The 19,406-nt window shown below is 42.6% G+C and overlaps 1 protein-coding gene across 1 annotated transcript in view; it reads right to left on the bottom strand.

The window, feature by feature from the left end:
• Window positions 1-19,406, bottom strand: part of ghra (growth hormone receptor a) — a 78,665-nt gene that overhangs the window by 16,429 nt on the left and 42,830 nt on the right. The window contains 2 exon segments of the mRNA XM_014171137.3: window positions 14,254-14,426; window positions 14,813-14,945. Of these exon segments, the coding sequence (XP_014026612.3) occupies window positions 14,254-14,426; window positions 14,813-14,945 (306 nt within the window).

Genomic DNA, 19,406 nt, shown 5'->3' with positions numbered 1-19,406 from the left:
TCCTACTGTGTCTCTAATATCGATACATATTCCCATTGTTAGGTCAGGCACAGTGCATTCGGAAAGTATTCAGACCCCTTGACTTTTTCCACATTTTGTTAGGTTACAGCCTTATTCTAAAATTGATTAAAAAAACTGAAATACCTTATTTACATAACTATTCAGACCCAAGGGGTCTGAATACTTTTCCAAATGCACTGTAGGTACAGTATCTTAAAACTGTGGTACTGTCTAACAGTGTGTTGGTATGGTCTGATATTGACCAACATGTAACAGGACATTGCTGTTTTTCTGCTGTTTCTGGCTGATAGTGATAACTGGTTGGCCAGCTAGGCCTTCCTAGAAACCTGCTCTTGTCCTGGGAACCCAGTGTGTTTGCAGGTTTTGATTTCAACCCAATTAGCGTACTCCCATCATCAGTAATTAACCCCTCGCCCCATGACAAATATTTTAACCGTTTTTCACATTTAAATGACCCAATTAGACAAATCTCCAAAGCTGTTTTGCTTTTATATAAAGTCTAAGCTTTTTTTGCATGCAGTCAGTTTTCATTGTTTTTAAACAAGTAAGCTACTAAGCCAGCAAACCACAAGAGAAGTCCTAGCTCTCGAAAACCCTTATTATCCATAGGGTTTTTCAGCGCTTAGCGTCGCCCACGGCTGGCTGCATGTGAATTACAATTCCGAAGCTGGGTTTTAACGTTTAGAAACATCAATAATCATCGCTTGCGAAACAGTTTTCTAAACATATGCTGATATGCCCCTTATCTTTCACATCAGCGAGAAAGAATCTTTCAAATAAAAAAGTATCTTACAGGTACTGTAACAGTTTTGCACAGATCCATAAGCTGTGTGTGCCTCAAGTTGACAAACTACACTTCCTCCCCAGTTGCACTTACAGGTGCTTCGGAGCACGCATGATAGCTAATTAGCACAGGTGGCAGCCTATGTCTTTTGTAAACTAGCAGTGTAATATGGAGTGTAACGCCCTGGCCATAGAGAGGTTTTTTTTTGTTCTTTATTTTGGTTAGGCCAGGGTGTTACATTGGGTGGGCGTTCTATGTTCCCTTTTCTATGTTTTTGTATTTCTTTGTTTTGGGCCGAGTAGGGTTCCTAATCAGAGGCAGCTGTCTATCGTTGTCTCTGATTAGGAATCATACTTAGGCAGCCTGTTTTCCTTTGGGGTTTTGTGGGTAGTTGTTTTCTGTCTTGTGTGTGTTCACCTGGCAGAACTGTTGGCTTTCGTTTTCCCTGTTTGTTTTTGAAGTGTCTCATTAAAAATCATTATGACCACTTACCACGCTGCATCTTGGTCCCCTCTTCCAGACGATGGTTACATGGAGATAAGGTGTGTAGTAATTATACTTTTTTTATTATTATTTATCACTGATACGAAAGATACGTTCCTAATGTTTCCAAAACCTTACCGCAAGCGATGTGTTTTAACATTCCGAACAAGCATCTGGGATCTTAACAAAACTCCCCGGCCAGAAGATACTATCATCAATAGGCACTGTTAACTACTATTAATGGGTTAGCAAAGTCCCTCTTTTCAAATCCAAGCAAGCTGTGTGATGAAACAACAATCACAAATGACAATACATTGACAATAATGAAAGTAGACTCTGCACAAGCATTCAAAGTTTGGAGGATACAATCACTGACAGAGTGGCCGCTGACATCAGAGAGAAAATGGAGCTTATTCGAGAGGAGCTTAAAAAATACTTTGAGGACTTACTTACCAAGTCACTAACCTAGAAGCGGACATGAAAAAACAACCCTCTTCCCGCAGTGTTTCTATCGGACTCTGAGGTTAGTGATCTAGGTACCCGACTGAAAGTGCTAGAATATACTCCCTGTGAGTCCGCTGACACATGCAAAGAAAACAAAGTCAGCCTGAACACTGTGAACTGTATTATTAAACATGGGCCGAAAATGAAGGTCATAGTGTGTGTGACTTCAGAAAGGAAATAATCACAAATCGACAGACCAGAGATAATACATTAACTGATTAAATTGCTTTAGAAAGGGGCACAAGACAGGGATGTCCCCACTCCCCGTCCTGTTTGTTCTGGCAATTGAGTCGCTTGCAGAAATAATTAGACAGGAACCAAATGTAACAGTATTTGTAAAGATTAATATCAACTAAATGTATTTGCAGATTATCTCCTGATATATCTGACCAATATTGAAAACTCAATGCCCCTTTGCTAAAAGGATTTCCAGAATACTCAAAAATCTCAGGATAATTAAAAAAATAATAATAATAATGACAATAGGAAAAATAAAACAAATAACTTACAATCAACAGCAATCCTTTAAAACCCCTAGAGTTGACATCCTTGCCCCCGCGAGAACCTAATTAGCATAATAAAACAACCCCCATAAAAATCTGTCAGTTTAAGCTAGAAATACAAAAGTTTGTGGACACCCCTTCAAATGAGTGGATTCGGCTATTTCATCCACTCCTGGTGACAGGTGTATAAAATCGAGCACACAGCCATGAAATCACCAAAGACAAACATTGGCAGTAGAATGGCCTGTACTGGAAATCTCAGTGACTTTCAACGTAGCACCGTCATAGGATGCCACCTTTCCAACAAGCCACTTAGTCCAATTTCTGCCCTGCTAGAGCTGCCCCGGTGAACTGTAAGTGCTGTTATTGTGAAGTGGAAACGTCTAAGAGCAACAACGGCTCAGCTGTGAAGTTTATTTTTAAATATTTTTTTATTTCACCTTTATTTAACCAGGTAGGCTAGTTGAGAACAAGTTCTCACTTACAACTGCGACCTGGCCAAGATAAAGCAAAGCAGTTCGACACATACAACAACACAGAGTTACATATGGAATAAACAAACATACAGTCAATAATACAGTAGAAAAAGTCTATATACAGGATGTGCAAATGAGGTAGGATAAGGAAGGTAAGGCAATAAATAGGCCATAGTGGCAAAGTAATTACAATATAGCAATTAAACACTGGAATGGTAGATGGGCAGAAGATGAATGTGCAAGTAGAGATACTGGAGAGCAAAGGAGAAAGATAAATAAATACAGTATGGGGATGAGGTAGTTGGATGGGCTATTTACAGATGGGCTATGTACAGGTGCAGTGATCTGTGAGCTGCTCTGAGAGCTGGTGCTTAAAGATAGTGAGGGAGATATGAGTCTCCAGCTTCAGTGATTTTTGCAGTTCGTTCCAGTCATTGGCAGCAGAGAACTGGAAGGAGAGGCGGCCAAAGGAAGAATTGGCTTTGGGGGTGACCAGTGAGATATACCTGCTGGAGCGCGTGCTACGGTTGGGTGCTGCTATGGTGACCAGTGAGCTGAGAAAAGGCGGGGCTTTACCTAGCAGAGACTTGTAGATGACCTGGAGCCAGTGGGCTTGGCGACAAGTATGAAGCGAGGGCCAGCCAACGAGAGCGTACAGGTCGCAGTGGTGGGTAGTATATGGGGCTTTGGTGACAAGACGGATGGCACTGTGATAGACTGCATCCAATTTGTTGAGTAGAGTGTTGGAGGCTATTTTGTAAATTACATTTCCGAAGTCGAGGATCAGTAGGATGGTCAGTTTTACGAGGGTATGTTTGGCTGCATGAGTGAAGGATGCTTTGTTGCGAAATAGGAAGCCGATTCTAGATTTCATTTTGGATTGGAGATGCTTAATGTGAGTCTGGAAGGAGAGTTTACAGTCTAACCAGACACCTAGGTATTTGTAGTTGTCCACATATTCTAAGTCAGAACTGTCCAGAGTAGTGATGCTGGACGGGCAGGCAGGTGCGGGCAGTGATCGGTTGAAGAGCATGCATTTAGTTTTACTTGGATTTAAGAGCAGTTGTAGGCCACGGAAGGAGAGTTGTATGGCATTGAAGCTCGTTTGGAGGTTAGTTAACACAGTGTCCAAAGAAGGGCCAGAGGTATACAGAATGGTGTTGTCTGCGTGGAGGTGGATCAGAGAATCACCAGCAGCAAGAGCAACATCATTGATGTATACAGAGAAAAGAGTTGGCCCGAGAATTGAACCCTGTGGCACCCTCATATAGACTGCCAGAGGTCCGGACAACAGGCCCTCCGATTTGACACACTGAACTATCAGAGAAGTAGTTGGTGAACCAGGCGACTTTGGCTTCAGAGCGAAACACTCCACAGAAACGGCCAACTGCTTTCTTCTGGAAAATGTGAAGTCCAAGATGGACAAAGGGGGCGTTGTTGGGGCTGTGTTTCTGGACCTATTGAAGGCTTTTGATACTGTTAACCATGAGATTCTCATCACAAAATTGTCCAAGTTCAACTTTTCCCCCGAGGCCTTGAGATGGATGAAATCATACCTTGAAGGCAGAACTCAGTGTGTCAGAGTGAGCAATGAGCTGTCGCCCACTCTTAGCTATGATGTGGGTGTGACCCAAGGGTCAATACTGGGGCCCCTCCTGTTCAGCCTGTACATTAATGATCTGCCTTCTGTCTGTACTGGGTCTGAAGTTCAAATGTATGCAGATGATACAGTGATTTATGTGCATGCAAAGAGCAAACAACTGCACTGCACAAGAACTCACTACTGTAATGGTCCAGGTTACAAAGTGGCTCAGTGACTCGTGTTTGCATCTCAATGTGAAAAAAACTGTTTGCATGTTCTTCACAAAGAGGGCAACAGATGCTACTGAACCAGATGTCTATGTGTCAGGGGAGAAGCTCCAGGTGGTATCTGATTTTAAGTACCTTGGCATCATACTTGATTCCAACCTCTCTTTTAAAAAGTATGTGAAAAAGTGAATTCAAATAACCAAATTCAACCTAGCTAATTTCCGATTTATACGAAATTGTTTGACTACAGAGGTAGCAAAACTGTACTTCAAATCTATGATACTCCCCCACTTAACATACTGCTTGACTAGTTGGGCCCAAGCTTGCTGTATAACATTAAAACCTATTCAGTCTGTCTACAAACAGGCTCTCAAAGTGCTTGATAGGAAGCCCAATAGCCATCATCACTGTTACATCCTCAGAAAGCATGAGCTCCTGAGTTGGGAAAATCTTGTGCAATACATCGACGCATGTCTTGTATTCAAGATCCTAAATGGCCTGGCTCCCCTCCACTCAATATTTTTGTTAAACAGAAAACCCAAACATATGGCAGCAGATCCACAAGGTCTGCCATGAGAGGTGACTGTATAGTTCCCTTAAGGAAAAGCACCTTTAGTAAATCCGCTTTTTCTGTGAGAGCTTCCCATGTCTGGAATACACTGCCATCAGACACACATAACTGCACCACCTATCACACTTTCACAAAATGCATGAAGACATGGCTAAAGGCCAATCAGATTTGTGAACACAATACCTAGCTGTGTATTGCCGCTTTCCATGTTGTCTGTAGCTTGTGAGGTGTGGAAACACTTTGTTGCTTTTATGGATTTTGTCTTATTGCTTTTTGTTCTATGGTGCTCTGTCTGCATGCTACGTTTTGCATGTCCTATGTTGCTCTGCGTGTGCTCACTGCTCAATGATTGTCTATATTGTAATTGTTTTTAATAACCTGCCCAGGGACTGCGGTTGAAAATTAGCCGGCTGGCTAAAACCGGCACTTTTACTGAAACGTTGATTAATGTGCACTGTCCCTGTAAAAATAAAATGAACTCAATCATTTGAGAAACCAAGGCTGTTGAGTCTGCCGATAAGAATGTGGTGATTGACAGAGTCGAAAACCTTGGCCAGGTCGATGAATACGGCTGCATAGTAATGTCTTTTATCGATGGCGGTTATGATATCAAATAGTAGGCCACACAAGCTCACAGAACGGGCCGGCCGAGTGCTGAAGCGTGTAAAACTTGTCTGTCCTCGGTTGCAACACTCACTAACAAGTTCCAAACTGCCTCTGGAAGCAACGTCAGCAAAATAACTGTTTGTTGGGAGCTTAATGAAAAGAGTTTCCATGGCCGAGCAGCTGCACACAAGCCTAAGATCATCATGCGCAATGCCAATCTGCTCCTGAATTCATCCCAGTCATCAGCAATAGAGCATTGGGGTAGGTGCATGTTTGACGTCAATGTGTGCGCAATTACAATGACAATTTAACATAGTCAAAAAAAATGTTTTTATATAACATAAACATACTGTTGACACCTAGGCTATGGTGTGATGGAATGTTTTGCCTTGTGTGGTAGGTATTGTGGGTTTTGGCGCTCTTATGTAGGTGCCATAACCAACCATAAAATAAAACAATATATGTCACACCAGGTCTAAATATATGTCATGACAGTGTTATGATCATATTACAATCAATTATGACATATTATGTTTGCTGTTATGACATATTATGACATGGCTTTGACCGTGTCATTACGTGTTATGACGCTGGGTGTCAAGTAAAGTGTTACCATTAAAATAAAATCTACAAAAACAAATGAACACAAGAAAGCTGTAATGGACAAAAACGCTATGCTCCTAAAAACAAAGATGTACATGACGGTGTACATTAATCATGCCACCAGCAGCGAGCTATTGAGTCTAGGTTACAAGACATCATAAAGGAAATAGGCACAGATAAATTCGCTGTCAGGGGAGGGCGGGTTGTGAAGTCTACATGCCGCTGCCCGATGTTAGGTCACATGCGGGTTCTAGAATGTACAGCGCTGGAATATTGACATTTCATAAGACCCGTTCTCATTGTTTACAGCACCTTGGGCTGGATGTAGTTGGAGTGGCAGAAGCTAATTTACACTGCACTGGAAAAGTATTTAGACCCCTTGACTTTTTCCACATTTTGTTACGTTACAGCCTTATTCGAAAATTAATTAAATCGTTTTTTCCCCCTTAATCTACACACTTTACCCCACAATGACGAAGCAAAACAGCTTTTAGGAATTTTTCGTAATTTAAAAAGAAATATATATATATAAAAGAAATATATATATATAAAAGAAATGAGGGAAATAAGTATTTGACCCCTCTGCAAAACATGACTTAGTACTTGGTGGCAAAACCCTTGTTGGCAATCAGAGGTCAGACGTTTCTTGTAGTTGGCCACCAGGTTTGCACACATCTCAGGAGGGATTTTGTCCCACTCCTCTTTGCAGATCTTCTCCAAGCCATTAAGGTTTCGAGGCTGACCTGTGGCAACTTGAACCTTCAGCTCCCTCCATGGGATTAAGGTCTGGAGACTGGCTAGGCCACTACAGGACCTTAATGTGCTTCTTCTTGAGCCACTCCTTTGTTGCCTTGGCCATGTGTTTTGGGTCATTGTCATGCTGGAATACCCATCCACGACCCATTTTCAATGCCCTGGCTGAGGGAAGGAGGTTCTCACCCAAGATTTGACGGTACATGGCCCCGTCCATCGTCCCTTTGATGCGGTGAAGTTGTCCTGTCCCCTTAGCAGAAAAACACCCCCAAAGCATAATGTTTCCACCTCCATGTTTGACGGTGGGGATGGTATTCTTGGGGTCATAGGCAGCATTCCTCCTCCTCCAAACACGGTGAGTTGAGTTGATGCCAAAGAGCTCCATTTTGGTCTCATCTGACCACAACACTTTCACCCAGTTGTCCTCTGAATCATTCAGATGTTTATTGGCAAACTTCAGACGGGCATGCATATGTGCTTTCTTGAGCAGGGGGACCTTGCGGGCGCTGCAGGATTTCAGTCCTTCACGGCGTAGTGTGCTACCAATTGTTTTCTTGGTGACTATGGTCCCAGCTGCCTTGAGATCATTGACAAGATCCTCCCGTGTAGTTCTGGGCTGATTCCTCACCGTTCTCATGATCATTGCAACTCCACAAGGTGAGATCTTGCATGGAGCCCCAGGCCGAGGGAGATTGACAGTTCTTTTGTGTTTCTTCCATTTGCGAATAATCGCACCAACTGTTGTCACCTTCTCACCAAGCTGCTTGGCGATGGTCTTGTAGCCCATTCCAGCCTTGTGTAGGTCTACAATCTTGTCCCTGACATCCTTGGAGAGCTCTTTGGTCTTGGCCATGGTGGAGAGTTTGGAATCTGATTGATTGATTGCTTCTGTGGACTAGTGTCTTTTATACAGGTAACAAACTGAGATTAGGAGCACTCCCTTTAAAAGTGTGCTCCTAATCTCAGCTCGTTACCTGTATAAAAGACACCTGGGAGCCAGAAATCTTTCTGATTGAGAGGGGGTCAAATACCTATTTCCCTCATTAAAATGCAAATCAATTTATAACATTTTTGACATGCTTTATTCTGGATTCTTTTGTTGTTATTCTGTCTCTCACTGTTCAAATAAACCTACCATAAAAATTATAGACTGATCATTTCTTTGTCAGTGGGCAAACGTACAAAATCAGCAGGGGATCAAATACTTTTTTCCCTCACTGTATCACATTTACTTAAGTATTCATATCAACTTTGAACTAAGAACAGATATAGCCCTTGGTTCACTCCAGACTTCACTGCCCTTGACCAGCACAAAAACATACTGTGGCGTACTGGATTAGCATCGAATAGCCCCCGTGATATGCTACTTTTCAGAGAAGTTAGGAACCAATATACACAGGCAGTTAGGAAAGCAAAGGCTAGCTTTTTCAAACAGAAACTTGGATCCTGTAGCACAAACTCCAAAAAGTTCTGGGACACTAAAGTCCATGGAGAATAAGAACACCTCCTCCCAGCTGCCCACTGCACTGAGGCTGGGAAACACGGTCACCACCGATAAATCTACGATAATTGAGAATTTCAGTAAGCATTTTTCTACGACTGGCCATGTTTGCCACCTGAATACCCCTACCCCAGTCAACAGCTCTGCACCCCCCACAGCAACTTGCCCAAGCCTCCCCCATTTCTCCTTCACCCGAATCCAGAAAGCTGATGTTCTGAAAGAGCTGCAAAAGCTGGACCCCTAGAAATCACCTGGGCTAGACAATCTGGACCCTCTCTTTCTAAAATGATCCGCCGAAAATGTTGCAACCCCTATTACTAGCCTGTTCAACCTCTCTTTTGTATCGTCTGAGATCCCTAAAGATTGGAAAGCTGCCGCGGTCATCCCCCTCTGAAAGGGGGAGACACTCCAGACCCAAACTGCTACAGAAATATATCTATCCTACCCTGCCTTTCTAAGGTCTTTGAATGCCAAGTTAATAAACAGATCACTGACCATTTCAAATCCCACTGCACACTCTCCGCTATGCAATCTGGTTTCGAGCTGGTCATGGGCGCACCTCAGCCACGCTCAAGGTCCTAAATGATATCATAACCACCATCGATAAAAGACAGTACTGTGCAGCCGTCTTCATCGACCTGGCCAAGGCTTTTGACTCTGTCAATCACTGCATTCTTATTGGCAGACTCAACAGCCTTGGTTTCTCAAATTATTGCCTCGCCTGGTTCACCAACTACTTCGCTGATAGAGTTCAGTGTGTCAAATTGGAGGGCCTGTTGTCCGGACCTCTTGCAGTCTCTATGGTGGTGCCACAGGGTTCGGGCCGACTCTTTTCTCTGTATACATCAATGATGACGCTCTCGCTGCTGGTGATTCTCTGATCCACCTCTACGCAGACGACACCATTCTGTATACCTCTGGCCTTTCTTTGGACACCATTAACTAACCTCCAGACGAGCTTCAATGCCACACAACTCTCCTTCCGTGGCCTCCAACTGCTCTTAAATGCAAGTAAAACTAAATGCATGCTTTTCAACCGATCACTGCCCGCACCTGCCTGCCCGTCCAGCATCACTACTCTGGACGGTTCTGACTTAGAATATGTGGACAACTACAAATACCTAGGTGTCTGGCTAGACTGTAAACTCTCCTTGCAGACTCACATTAAGCATCTCCAATCCAAAATTAAATCTAGAATCAGCTTCCTATTTCGCAACAAAGCATCCTTCACTCAGGCTGCCAAACATACCCTCGTAAAACTGACCATCCTACCGATCCTTGACTTCGGCGATGTCATTTACAAAATAGCCTCCAACACTCTACTCAATAAATTGGATGCAGTCTATCACAGTGCCATCCGTTTTGTCACCAAAGCCCCATATACTACCCACCACTGCGACCTGTACGCTCTCGTTGGCTGGCCATCGCTTCATACTCGTCGCCAAACCCACTGGTGCCAGGTCATCTACAAGTCTCTGCTAGGTAAAGCCCCGCCTTATCTCAGCTCACTGGACACCATAGCAGCACCCACCCGTAGCATGCGCTCCACCAGGTATATCTCACTGGTCACCCCCAAAGCCAATTCTTCCTTTGGCCGCCTTTCCTTCCAGTTCTCTGCTGCCAATGACTGGAACGAACTGCAAAAATCACTGAAGCTGGAGACCCATATCTCCCTCACTAGCTTTAAGCATCTGCTGTCAGAGCAGCTCACAGATCACTGCACATGTACATAGCCCATCTGTAAACAGCCCATCCAACTACCCTCATCCCCATACTGTATTTATTTATATTATCTTGCTCCTTTGCACCCCAGTATCTCTGCTTGCACATTCATCTTCTGCACATCTACCATTCCAGTGTCTAATTGCTATATTGTAATTACTTCGTCACCATGGTCTATTTATTGCCTTATCCCTTATCCTACCTCATTTGCACTCACTGTATATAGATTTTTTTTTCTACTGTATTATTGACTGTATGTTTGTTTATTCCATATGTAACTCTGTGTTGTTGTATGTGTCGAACTGCTTTGCTTTATCTTGGCCAGGTCGCAGTTGTAAGTGAGAACTTGTTCTCAACTGGCCTACCTGGTTAAATAAAGGTGATTTAAAAAAAAAAAGATCTCCCTCACTAACACTAAGCATCAGCTGTCAGAGCAGCTTACTGATCATTGCACCTGTACACAACCCATCTGTAAATAGCCCACCCAACTACATCATCCCCATATTGTTATTTATTTTTAGCTCCTTTGCACCCAAGTATCTCTACTTGCACATTCATCTTCTGCACATCTATCACTCCAGTGTTTAATTGCTAAATTGCAATTATTTCGCCACTATGGCCTATTTATTGCCTTACCCCCCCAAATCTTACTACATTTGCACACACTGTATATAGACTTTTCTATTGTGTTATTGACTGTACATTTGTTTATCCCATGTGTAACTGTGTTGTTTCTGTCTCACTGCTTTGCTTTATCTTGGCCAGGTCACAGCTGTAAATGAGGACTTGTTCTCAACTGGCCTACCTGGTAAAAAAAAAAAAAAAAAAAAAAAAACACACACATCTCATTTTATTTGTCACATGCGCCGAATACAACAGGTGTAGACTTTACAGTGAAATGCTTACTTACAAGACACTTCACTCAGTACTCTGTTGAAGCACCTTTGGCAGCGATTACAGCCTTGAGTCTTATTGGGTATGACGCTACAAGCTTGGCACACCTGTATTTGAGGAGTTTCTCCCATTCTTCTCTGCAGATCTTCTCAAGCTCTGTCAGGTTGGATGGGGAGCGTCGCTGCACAGCTATTTTCAGGTCTCTCCAGAGAAGCTTGATCGGGCTCAAGTATGGGCTCTGGCTGGGCCACTCAAGGACATTCAGAGACTTGTCCTGAAGCACCTCCTGAGTTGTCTTGGCTGTGTTCTTAGGGTCGTTGTCCTATTGGAAAGTGAACCTTCGCCCCAGTCTGAGGTGTTAAGCGCTCTGGAACAGGTTTCATCAAGGAGCTCTCTGTACTTTGCTCCTTTCATCTTTCCCTCAATCCTTACTAGTGTCCCAGTACCTGCCGCTAAAAAACATCCCCACATCATGATGCTGCCACCACCATGCTTCCCTGTAGGGATGGTGCCAGGTTTCCTCCAGACGTGACACTTGGCATTCAGGCCAAAGAGTTCAATCTTGGTTTTATCAGACCAGAGAATCATGTTTCTCATGGTCAGAGTCCTTTAGGTGCCTTTTGGCACCTTTAGGTGTCTTTACTGAAGAGTGGCTTCCATCTTGCCACTCTACCATAAAGGCCTGATTGGTGGAGTGCTGCAGAGATGGTTGTCCTTCTGGAAGGAACTCTGGAGCTCTGTCAGAGTAACCATCGGGTTCGTGGTCACCTGCCTGACCAAAGCTCTTCTCCCACGATTGCTCAGTTTGGCCGGGTGGCCAGCTCTTGAAAGAGTCTTGGTGGTTCCAAACTTCTTCCATTTAAGAATGATGGAGGGCACTGTGTTCTGGGGAACCTTAAATGCTGCATACATTTTTTGGTACCTTTCCCCAGATCTGAGCCTCAACCCAATCCAGTCTCGGAGCTCTACGGACAATTCCTTCGATCTCATGGCTTGGTTTTTGCTCCGACATGCACTGTCAACTGTGGGACCTTATATAGACAGGTGTGCCTTTCCAAATCATGTCCAATCAATTTAATTTACCACAGGTGGACTCCAATCAAGTTGCAGAAACATCTCTAAGATGATCAATGGAAACAGGATGCACCTAAGTTAGCAAAGGGTCTGAATACTTATGTAAATAATGTATTTATGTTTTTATTTGTAATACATTTGCTAACATTTCTAAAAAAAAACGTTTTCACGTCGTCCTTATGGGGTAGTGTGTCTAGAATAATGAGGTAAAAAAAATATTTGATCCATTTTAGAACAAGGCTGTAACGTAACAAAATGTGGAAAAAGTCAAGGGGTCTGAATACTTTTCAAATGTACTGTATATATACAGTATATGGCTGTAAGAGTGAGTTAGCTAGCATGCTTTAATTGTAATGGTCGCATAATTATTATTTATTTTTTTCAATTGAACCTTTATTTAACTAGGCAAGTCCATTAAGAACAAATTCTTATTTACAATGACGGCCTACACCGGCCAAACCCAGATGATGCTGGGCCAATTGTGCGCCGCCCTATGGGACTCCCAATCACGGCCGGATGTGATGCAGCCTGGATCCGAACCAGGGACTGCAGTGACGCCTCTTGCACTGCATTAGGCCCTGCTAATTCAGTTATTTCCATGCTAACAGACGAATCACGAATCTACTGTACAGCCATCAACATGCTGTTGTCCTGCACATCTGTACTTCCTTGTGTCTATCGTCAGTCAGTCAGAATAAACACCAATCAACTGAGATCGCTGGCTGGACAGGCCTTTCTTTAAAAACACAACGCAAGATTGTTACGAACTATGATGACATCTGTTACACTGGTGCCAAGACCAGTCTTCTTGTCTTCGCTGGACATCTGTTACACAAGCTCTTTGGTTATTGCTTTTATTGCTAGGTATTACTGCACTGTTGGAGATAGAAACACAAGCATTTCGCTGCACCTGCAATAACATCTGCAAATCTGTGTACGCAACCAATAAACTTTGATTTAATGAACTAAAGTGTTACCAACTGATAAACAAAACCTGAAAGTAACAAACTGTGCACTTAGTGCCTTTTTTAAACGAACGTTTGGGACAGAACCCTATGTATGTACAGTTTTATCCAAGCAAAACTTTGATGTGGAGTGGCCCCTCTCACTATTGAGACTGGTCGATACACAAACACTCTTAGATAAACGTGTATGTACTTTTGGTAAAAACGATTTGTTCCACTGAAACAGAAGCTTGTGCCTTGCTTTACTGTGGGTTATACAATGACATTAGGGATGATTGTTAATTCATCAGCTGTCCAGACAAAACTATAAATTTAACGGTCTTGCTGAAAATAATAAATGTGTAATTTTATCAGGTAACAATAATATATAAATATTCTCCAATGGAAATGTTCCTTTATATATGCCTAATTGTCCTTTTATTTACTGTACTTAGTTTTTGGTTCATGCATACATGTATATAGGTTATGTTATGCATTATAGATGACACTTGTACCATGTTTGACTATGATTGTTTTTAGTGTCTCAACTCAATTTGAGTGGTCCACAATGTATTTAAAACGACCTACTGTAGTTTATTGTATCATTGTGGAGCGACACTTAAATACATTTTTCTAAACTCTAAACTAAATTAGTTTGGGTGGCCCCTCAACCAATCAGGTAGATTTAACCAAAAACACGTCGAAGTTAACTGCCACTGATGACGTCAAGACTTGGTCCTCAAGACTTTATGACAAATGTGTATTTCAAACAGTCAAATTTGTGATTTTTAAAAAAGACATCAGTGGCCTCCAGAAAATGAATGGGGATTTCTTTGCTGACCCAAGTAGGTGAGCCGGTCCAGCAGTCCTCTATATTTGTAATGTGTTTATCAGACCCATTCAGTTCCTTAAGTTCTGCAACTTGGCATAAAGAAGTGTTTAGGGCTATCAACTAAGTGTCGTTAACTATAATAGTCCATATTAGCATGTCTTTTGTGCCCTCACCGATGTCCTGCAATTCGAAACACAATTCATCGTAGGTGATGTTCTGGCTTTTAGAGCTGAGTCGCACACAGTAGGTCGTCCAGATAACTGCGTTGTTCTTATTGAAGAAACATTCATTCTTCCCAGAGGAGGAGTAGTCAGGGCACTCCCTCCATTCTTTCGTCAAATCATTTCTGAGGGAGCGAGAGAGAGAGATAGGACTAACACATTCTAGAGGTCTTTGGACTCTCCGAGTCCACATGAGTCATTGATAAAAAGATATTGATAAAAAGATAATATAAAACTTAAATAATTTTTTACAATACTTCCGCGGTATATAAAGCACACACACTCTTTAGGCGTTTTTTCACTACTTTCCACACATACACAGTCACTCACTCACTCACTCACTCACTCACTCACTCACTCACTCACTCACTCACTCACTCACTCACTCACACTGCTCTCACACTGCTCTCACACTGCTCTCACACTGCTCTCACACTGCTCTCACACTGCTCTCACACTGCTCTCTCTCTGCTCTCTCTCTGCTCTCTCTCTGCTCTCTCTCTGTGCTCACTTCTTCCAGTAGAACATTTGCAGTGCTCCGGGTTCCGTGAGATTCTGGAAGCTTCCGGCGCTCCACCAACAGCTAAACGTCACCTGCTCCCTGGACTTACACCCAGTGAAATGAGGAGCACGGACGAAGGGATCTGAGAGAGAGAGAAAGAGAGATACACTTTAATTATCACAGGGAAGCATACTTTAAGAAAATGACACAGACTACTGTACAAGAAAAGATACCGTACGTGAAGAATCATTAATCTGTTGTGTGGATCAAATCGTTCATTAGGATAAATTTGCCTCTGGTTTCTGAGGTGTGGAAGTGGAACAAACTTTGATATCGGGTTAAACTATGTCCAAACCCTGGCTAGCTGTGCTCTGTGCATTTCAGTTAGGCAGAGCATTGCTACTGTAAAAAACACTAGCAGTATAGCCTTTTACACTCATACCCGAACAGTATATGGGTTAAAAATGGCTGATTTGGGCACGAGTAAGCACCTACATTGGAATGTAGTGGCTGTAGAGTGACATGCTATACATGATGTCAGAGCTCTGGCTCTGCGCTGTACGGGTTATGACTGACAGCCGTTCTGAGCTTGAGCACCACACGCGACAAGAAGTTGCCCCCAACCCTCCTATTTTTTGGAGTGATGGAAATTCTGTAAATTAAGATCATTCAATGTATTTTGAAAGATGAGATGTTGAAGATTATAACAAATACCGCTTAGATGTCATACAAGCAAGCACAAACACCCGTGAATCTGAACGTGCACTTCACATTTCCAAATCATAAAACTCAATTCATATAGAGTTACAAGATGACATGGCGTCATACCCTGGTTTGTTCTGAACAGAATGAGATTGTTTATTTATTGTGAAGAAAATCCACTGCAGCACACGCACCTGAATGCACTCATGACTATGCGCAACCAAATGAAGATCCATTTCTCTGAATTGCCTTGTGAAAGCCTAACAAGCATGCCTACCTGACCCACACTGAGATTTATAAATGGACTGTTTTTGAATTGCGTAAATTACAACAGTAATTGTGTGATGGGGGGGGGGTGAGGGATTGTGTTCAAAGCGAAACAACTACAAGTGTGCTTGCTCTAGTTCCTCAACGGCACAGCTAGGAGAGCTCAAAAAAGTACCTTATAGTTGAAGTCTCTTCTTTGAGTCATAAAAGGGCATTGAAATGACTTAGGAACTGTGCACACTTTGGAGAGGCGTGTGTCCACTTGGAGACAACAGTTAGTCCTCTCACTCTAACCCTTGTAATTTTTTGGTCTTATGTTACACCTACCCCACATTTTCTTAACATGTTACTGAAAGTATCCAGAGTATTTTCTGATTTCGTTATCATCAAATACGGTGAAAAGTACAGTAAATGGAAAATACAAATAAAATCAACAGTGTAACGTTTCGATTCAGTCTTGTGTCAGGTGAACTGTTGTGTTCTCAACTTAAGTCTAATCCTTTTCCCATTATCTCCAAACTCTTCCCTTTCAGTTGCTACCATGGTTATGCACATGCTTTTCATATTTCTTCAGTAAGAAACGTTTCAATTGAGCCCTATCCATATAAGCCAATTCCCACAATCGTAAAGGTTTAAGAAAATCTTCGAGGCTTGGTAGGGCACCTGAGCGTAACCGAAATAGTTTCTTACTATGTGGTTCCACTGCCACTTCTCTTCCATCCTTCTCCCCTCATTAGACCCATTTTCTCTTCCTCTACCCCCTCCACAGACCCCACCGACCCATCTTCCCTCCGAGTCAGTTTGTCATCCATTTGTGAGGCTCTGGGTTTGGCGTAACCATAAATAAGTGTCTGAAGGTGCCATTGATTTCTGCTCACACACACACACACACACACACACACACACACACACACACACACACACACACACACACACACACACACACACACACACACACACACACACACACAATTGTAGTTAGTGGAGCTGCTTTGCCTTTGATACGTGGTAATATCATCATCTTAACCACTATCATCACCAACATGGAACATATGCCTCCGTTTATTTGGTTATTAAACATAGGTCTACGTGAATATAAGCCTATATCTCATATTTCAGTGCATTCCTCTCTCTCCCACTCTCTCCCTCACAACAAGGACGGTGTGTCGCTCGCTGCCCTCCTTTAATTCAACCCTCCCTAACTCCCACCCCTCGAATTCCAGCTGCCCCAATCAAAGAGTTGCTGCAGACAGAAAGCTGTGATGCCAAAACATACAGCAAGGAGAATGGCCTACCCCTGCCTAGATATACTTACTGCTTTACTTCAAAAACATAGAAAAGGCCTGATTATGGGAATGGTGCTTAAAGATACTAGGAGTTAAATTGTTTAAAAAAATGGTGAACTCCTGCCTAGACCCCTGCCAACTAAAAAAAGATTGATGGGAGAAGTGCATTTAAAGACAACACATAGCAAAAAATCAACAGAATAATGATTAGCCTTCCCCTTGGAAATCACTGCAAAGCTAAAGAATTAAGCTAAGCATGAATGGAAATAGTGCATTAAAGAACACTGTATAATTGATAACTCTCAACAACAAAAATTTTTTTTACAGGTAGCACTTTGTAAAATCACCACTTTGTCTATAGATTAGTTAAAAGTACAGTTACATATCAGGATATTATTTTTGGCAATATATTGTATTGTTTTGACAATATCGCAATATTATTTTTGCGCCAGATGGCTGCACCAATACTCCAGTATATTTCCTTCATAGCTTGTTCTCCATCTTCTTTTTAAATAGGGAGACAGTTTTCACCACATTTACTTCCATGACTGATCGAAACCAATTTTCTCTCTCGTCCCTCTGCAGCAGACATATGGTGAGCAATATGTTTGGACCATGGAATCGCAATAAAATCACTGTACTGAATCGCAATACATATCGTATCGTGGTAATATTGTATCGTGAGGTCCCTGGCAATTCCCAGCCCTAGTACTAGGCTAAGTGTGATGAATAAGTACTGAAGTTGTAAATATCTTTGACGTCATTGTAAGTGGTTTTGGATCAAAGTGTCGGCCAAATGACCTTAATGTGGAGGAGGTCAAGGTTAACTGGGAGTTCTCTACTATTCTATCACCAACTGGACACATCTGCCCGGCCTCCAAGCCAAAAGTCTGTCGGAGGTGAAAGGTTATGAACAACACCTGATAAACAGTCTCCTGCTCATCTGCTGAGAGGACTTTTCAAACCTTTGGTCTGTGAGTTTTTGACAGAGGCCTAACTGATCGATTTTAAAAGGGAAAATCTAAAAATGTCCGGTGGCCTTTGTCAGTGGCCTTTTGTGACTCAGGGCCCTTTTTATTAAGCCTGTTTGGGGATGTATGTCAGAGGAGAGGCTTTTCATAACTGATCATTGACAGAAGGTCATCTGTCAGAGAAGGGCATCTGGGTATGACAAATGGAGAAGAATGTGAAGGGCTGGATGGAGAACATTATTTTTTTCTGATGAGAACGCCCCTTTTTTGTCTTCTTTCAGCAGGAGAACGGCATAACTCTTACATAACCAGCATGCTCCTAAAGCAATGGAAACGCAAACATGTTGTGCATGCCTGTGTATGCTACAGACTGCGTGCATTTGTGCCCCCCACTCCTCTCTCTCTATCAGACTGAAAAACAGTGTTAACATGCCGGTCTTCCTCCCCGTACCAGTCCACACAGTGTAGCTAGGAAACAGAGCCCGACTCACTAACAAGACGACAGTCATTAGGCTTAAAACAAACCCTCTACAGTCAAAATAAAACCCTTTCTGTGAGCACCAAAGCCGCAATAGATTGCGGTGTGAAAAGAGCAAAGGCGCGTTAGGGATATATCAGCGGGTATATTGCAAAACGGTTAGCTAATTGCCCTGAAGAGCCTGGGGGACATGGGGCTAATGCTGAGAATCACCACCTTTCCAGTTCATTTGTTAATGTGAGAGAGTTAGCTAACACTGGGCTAACAACACACAGAGTGATTTCTTCAGAGAGATGGAGACAGGCGGGGTTTGTGTTTGTGTGTTTGTGTGTGTGTGTGTGTGTGTGTGTGTGTGTGTGTGTGTGTGTGTGTGTGTGTGTGTGTGTGTGTGTGTGTGTGTGTGTGTGTGTGTGTGTGTGTGTGTGTGTGTGTGTGTGTGTGTGTGTGTGTGTGTGTGTGTGTGTGTGTGTGTGTGTGTGTGTGTGTGTGTGTGTGTGTGTGTGTGTGTGTGTGAGCAAGCGAGCGAGCATATCAATAACAAAACATTCTTTCAACTTTCAGAATCTTTAGCAACTCGTGTGTCATCAAATGTCAAAGTCATAATCATCACATTGACATTACTCCCAGATAATTAGCTAGTGGTTTCATTTTCACTAGTTCCCAAATCAGGCATGGTAAGATTTACATCCACCATGATGTGGCATTGCACGCACATCCTCCTAATGCTATAAAAGGCCATTACCAAGGAGAAGCAGCAAGAAATTAGAACATTATCTAGCTCACTATAAAGCAATGACCTTTTGATCCGTCTCAGCTACCGTTTGTTAACTAGGCAAAGAACACAGCTACATTTTTCATTCTGCATCCTGTTGCTTTCTTGCAGATAAGCTAATTAGGCA

Source organism: Salmo salar, chromosome 24 (genome assembly GCF_965601325.2).
Source record: "Salmo salar chromosome 24, fSalSal1, whole genome shotgun sequence".
NCBI lineage: Eukaryota > Metazoa > Chordata > Actinopteri > Salmoniformes > Salmonidae > Salmo > Salmo salar.
Note: the sequence above shows the minus strand (reverse complement) of the source record. Positions and strands in the feature narration are given on the sequence as shown.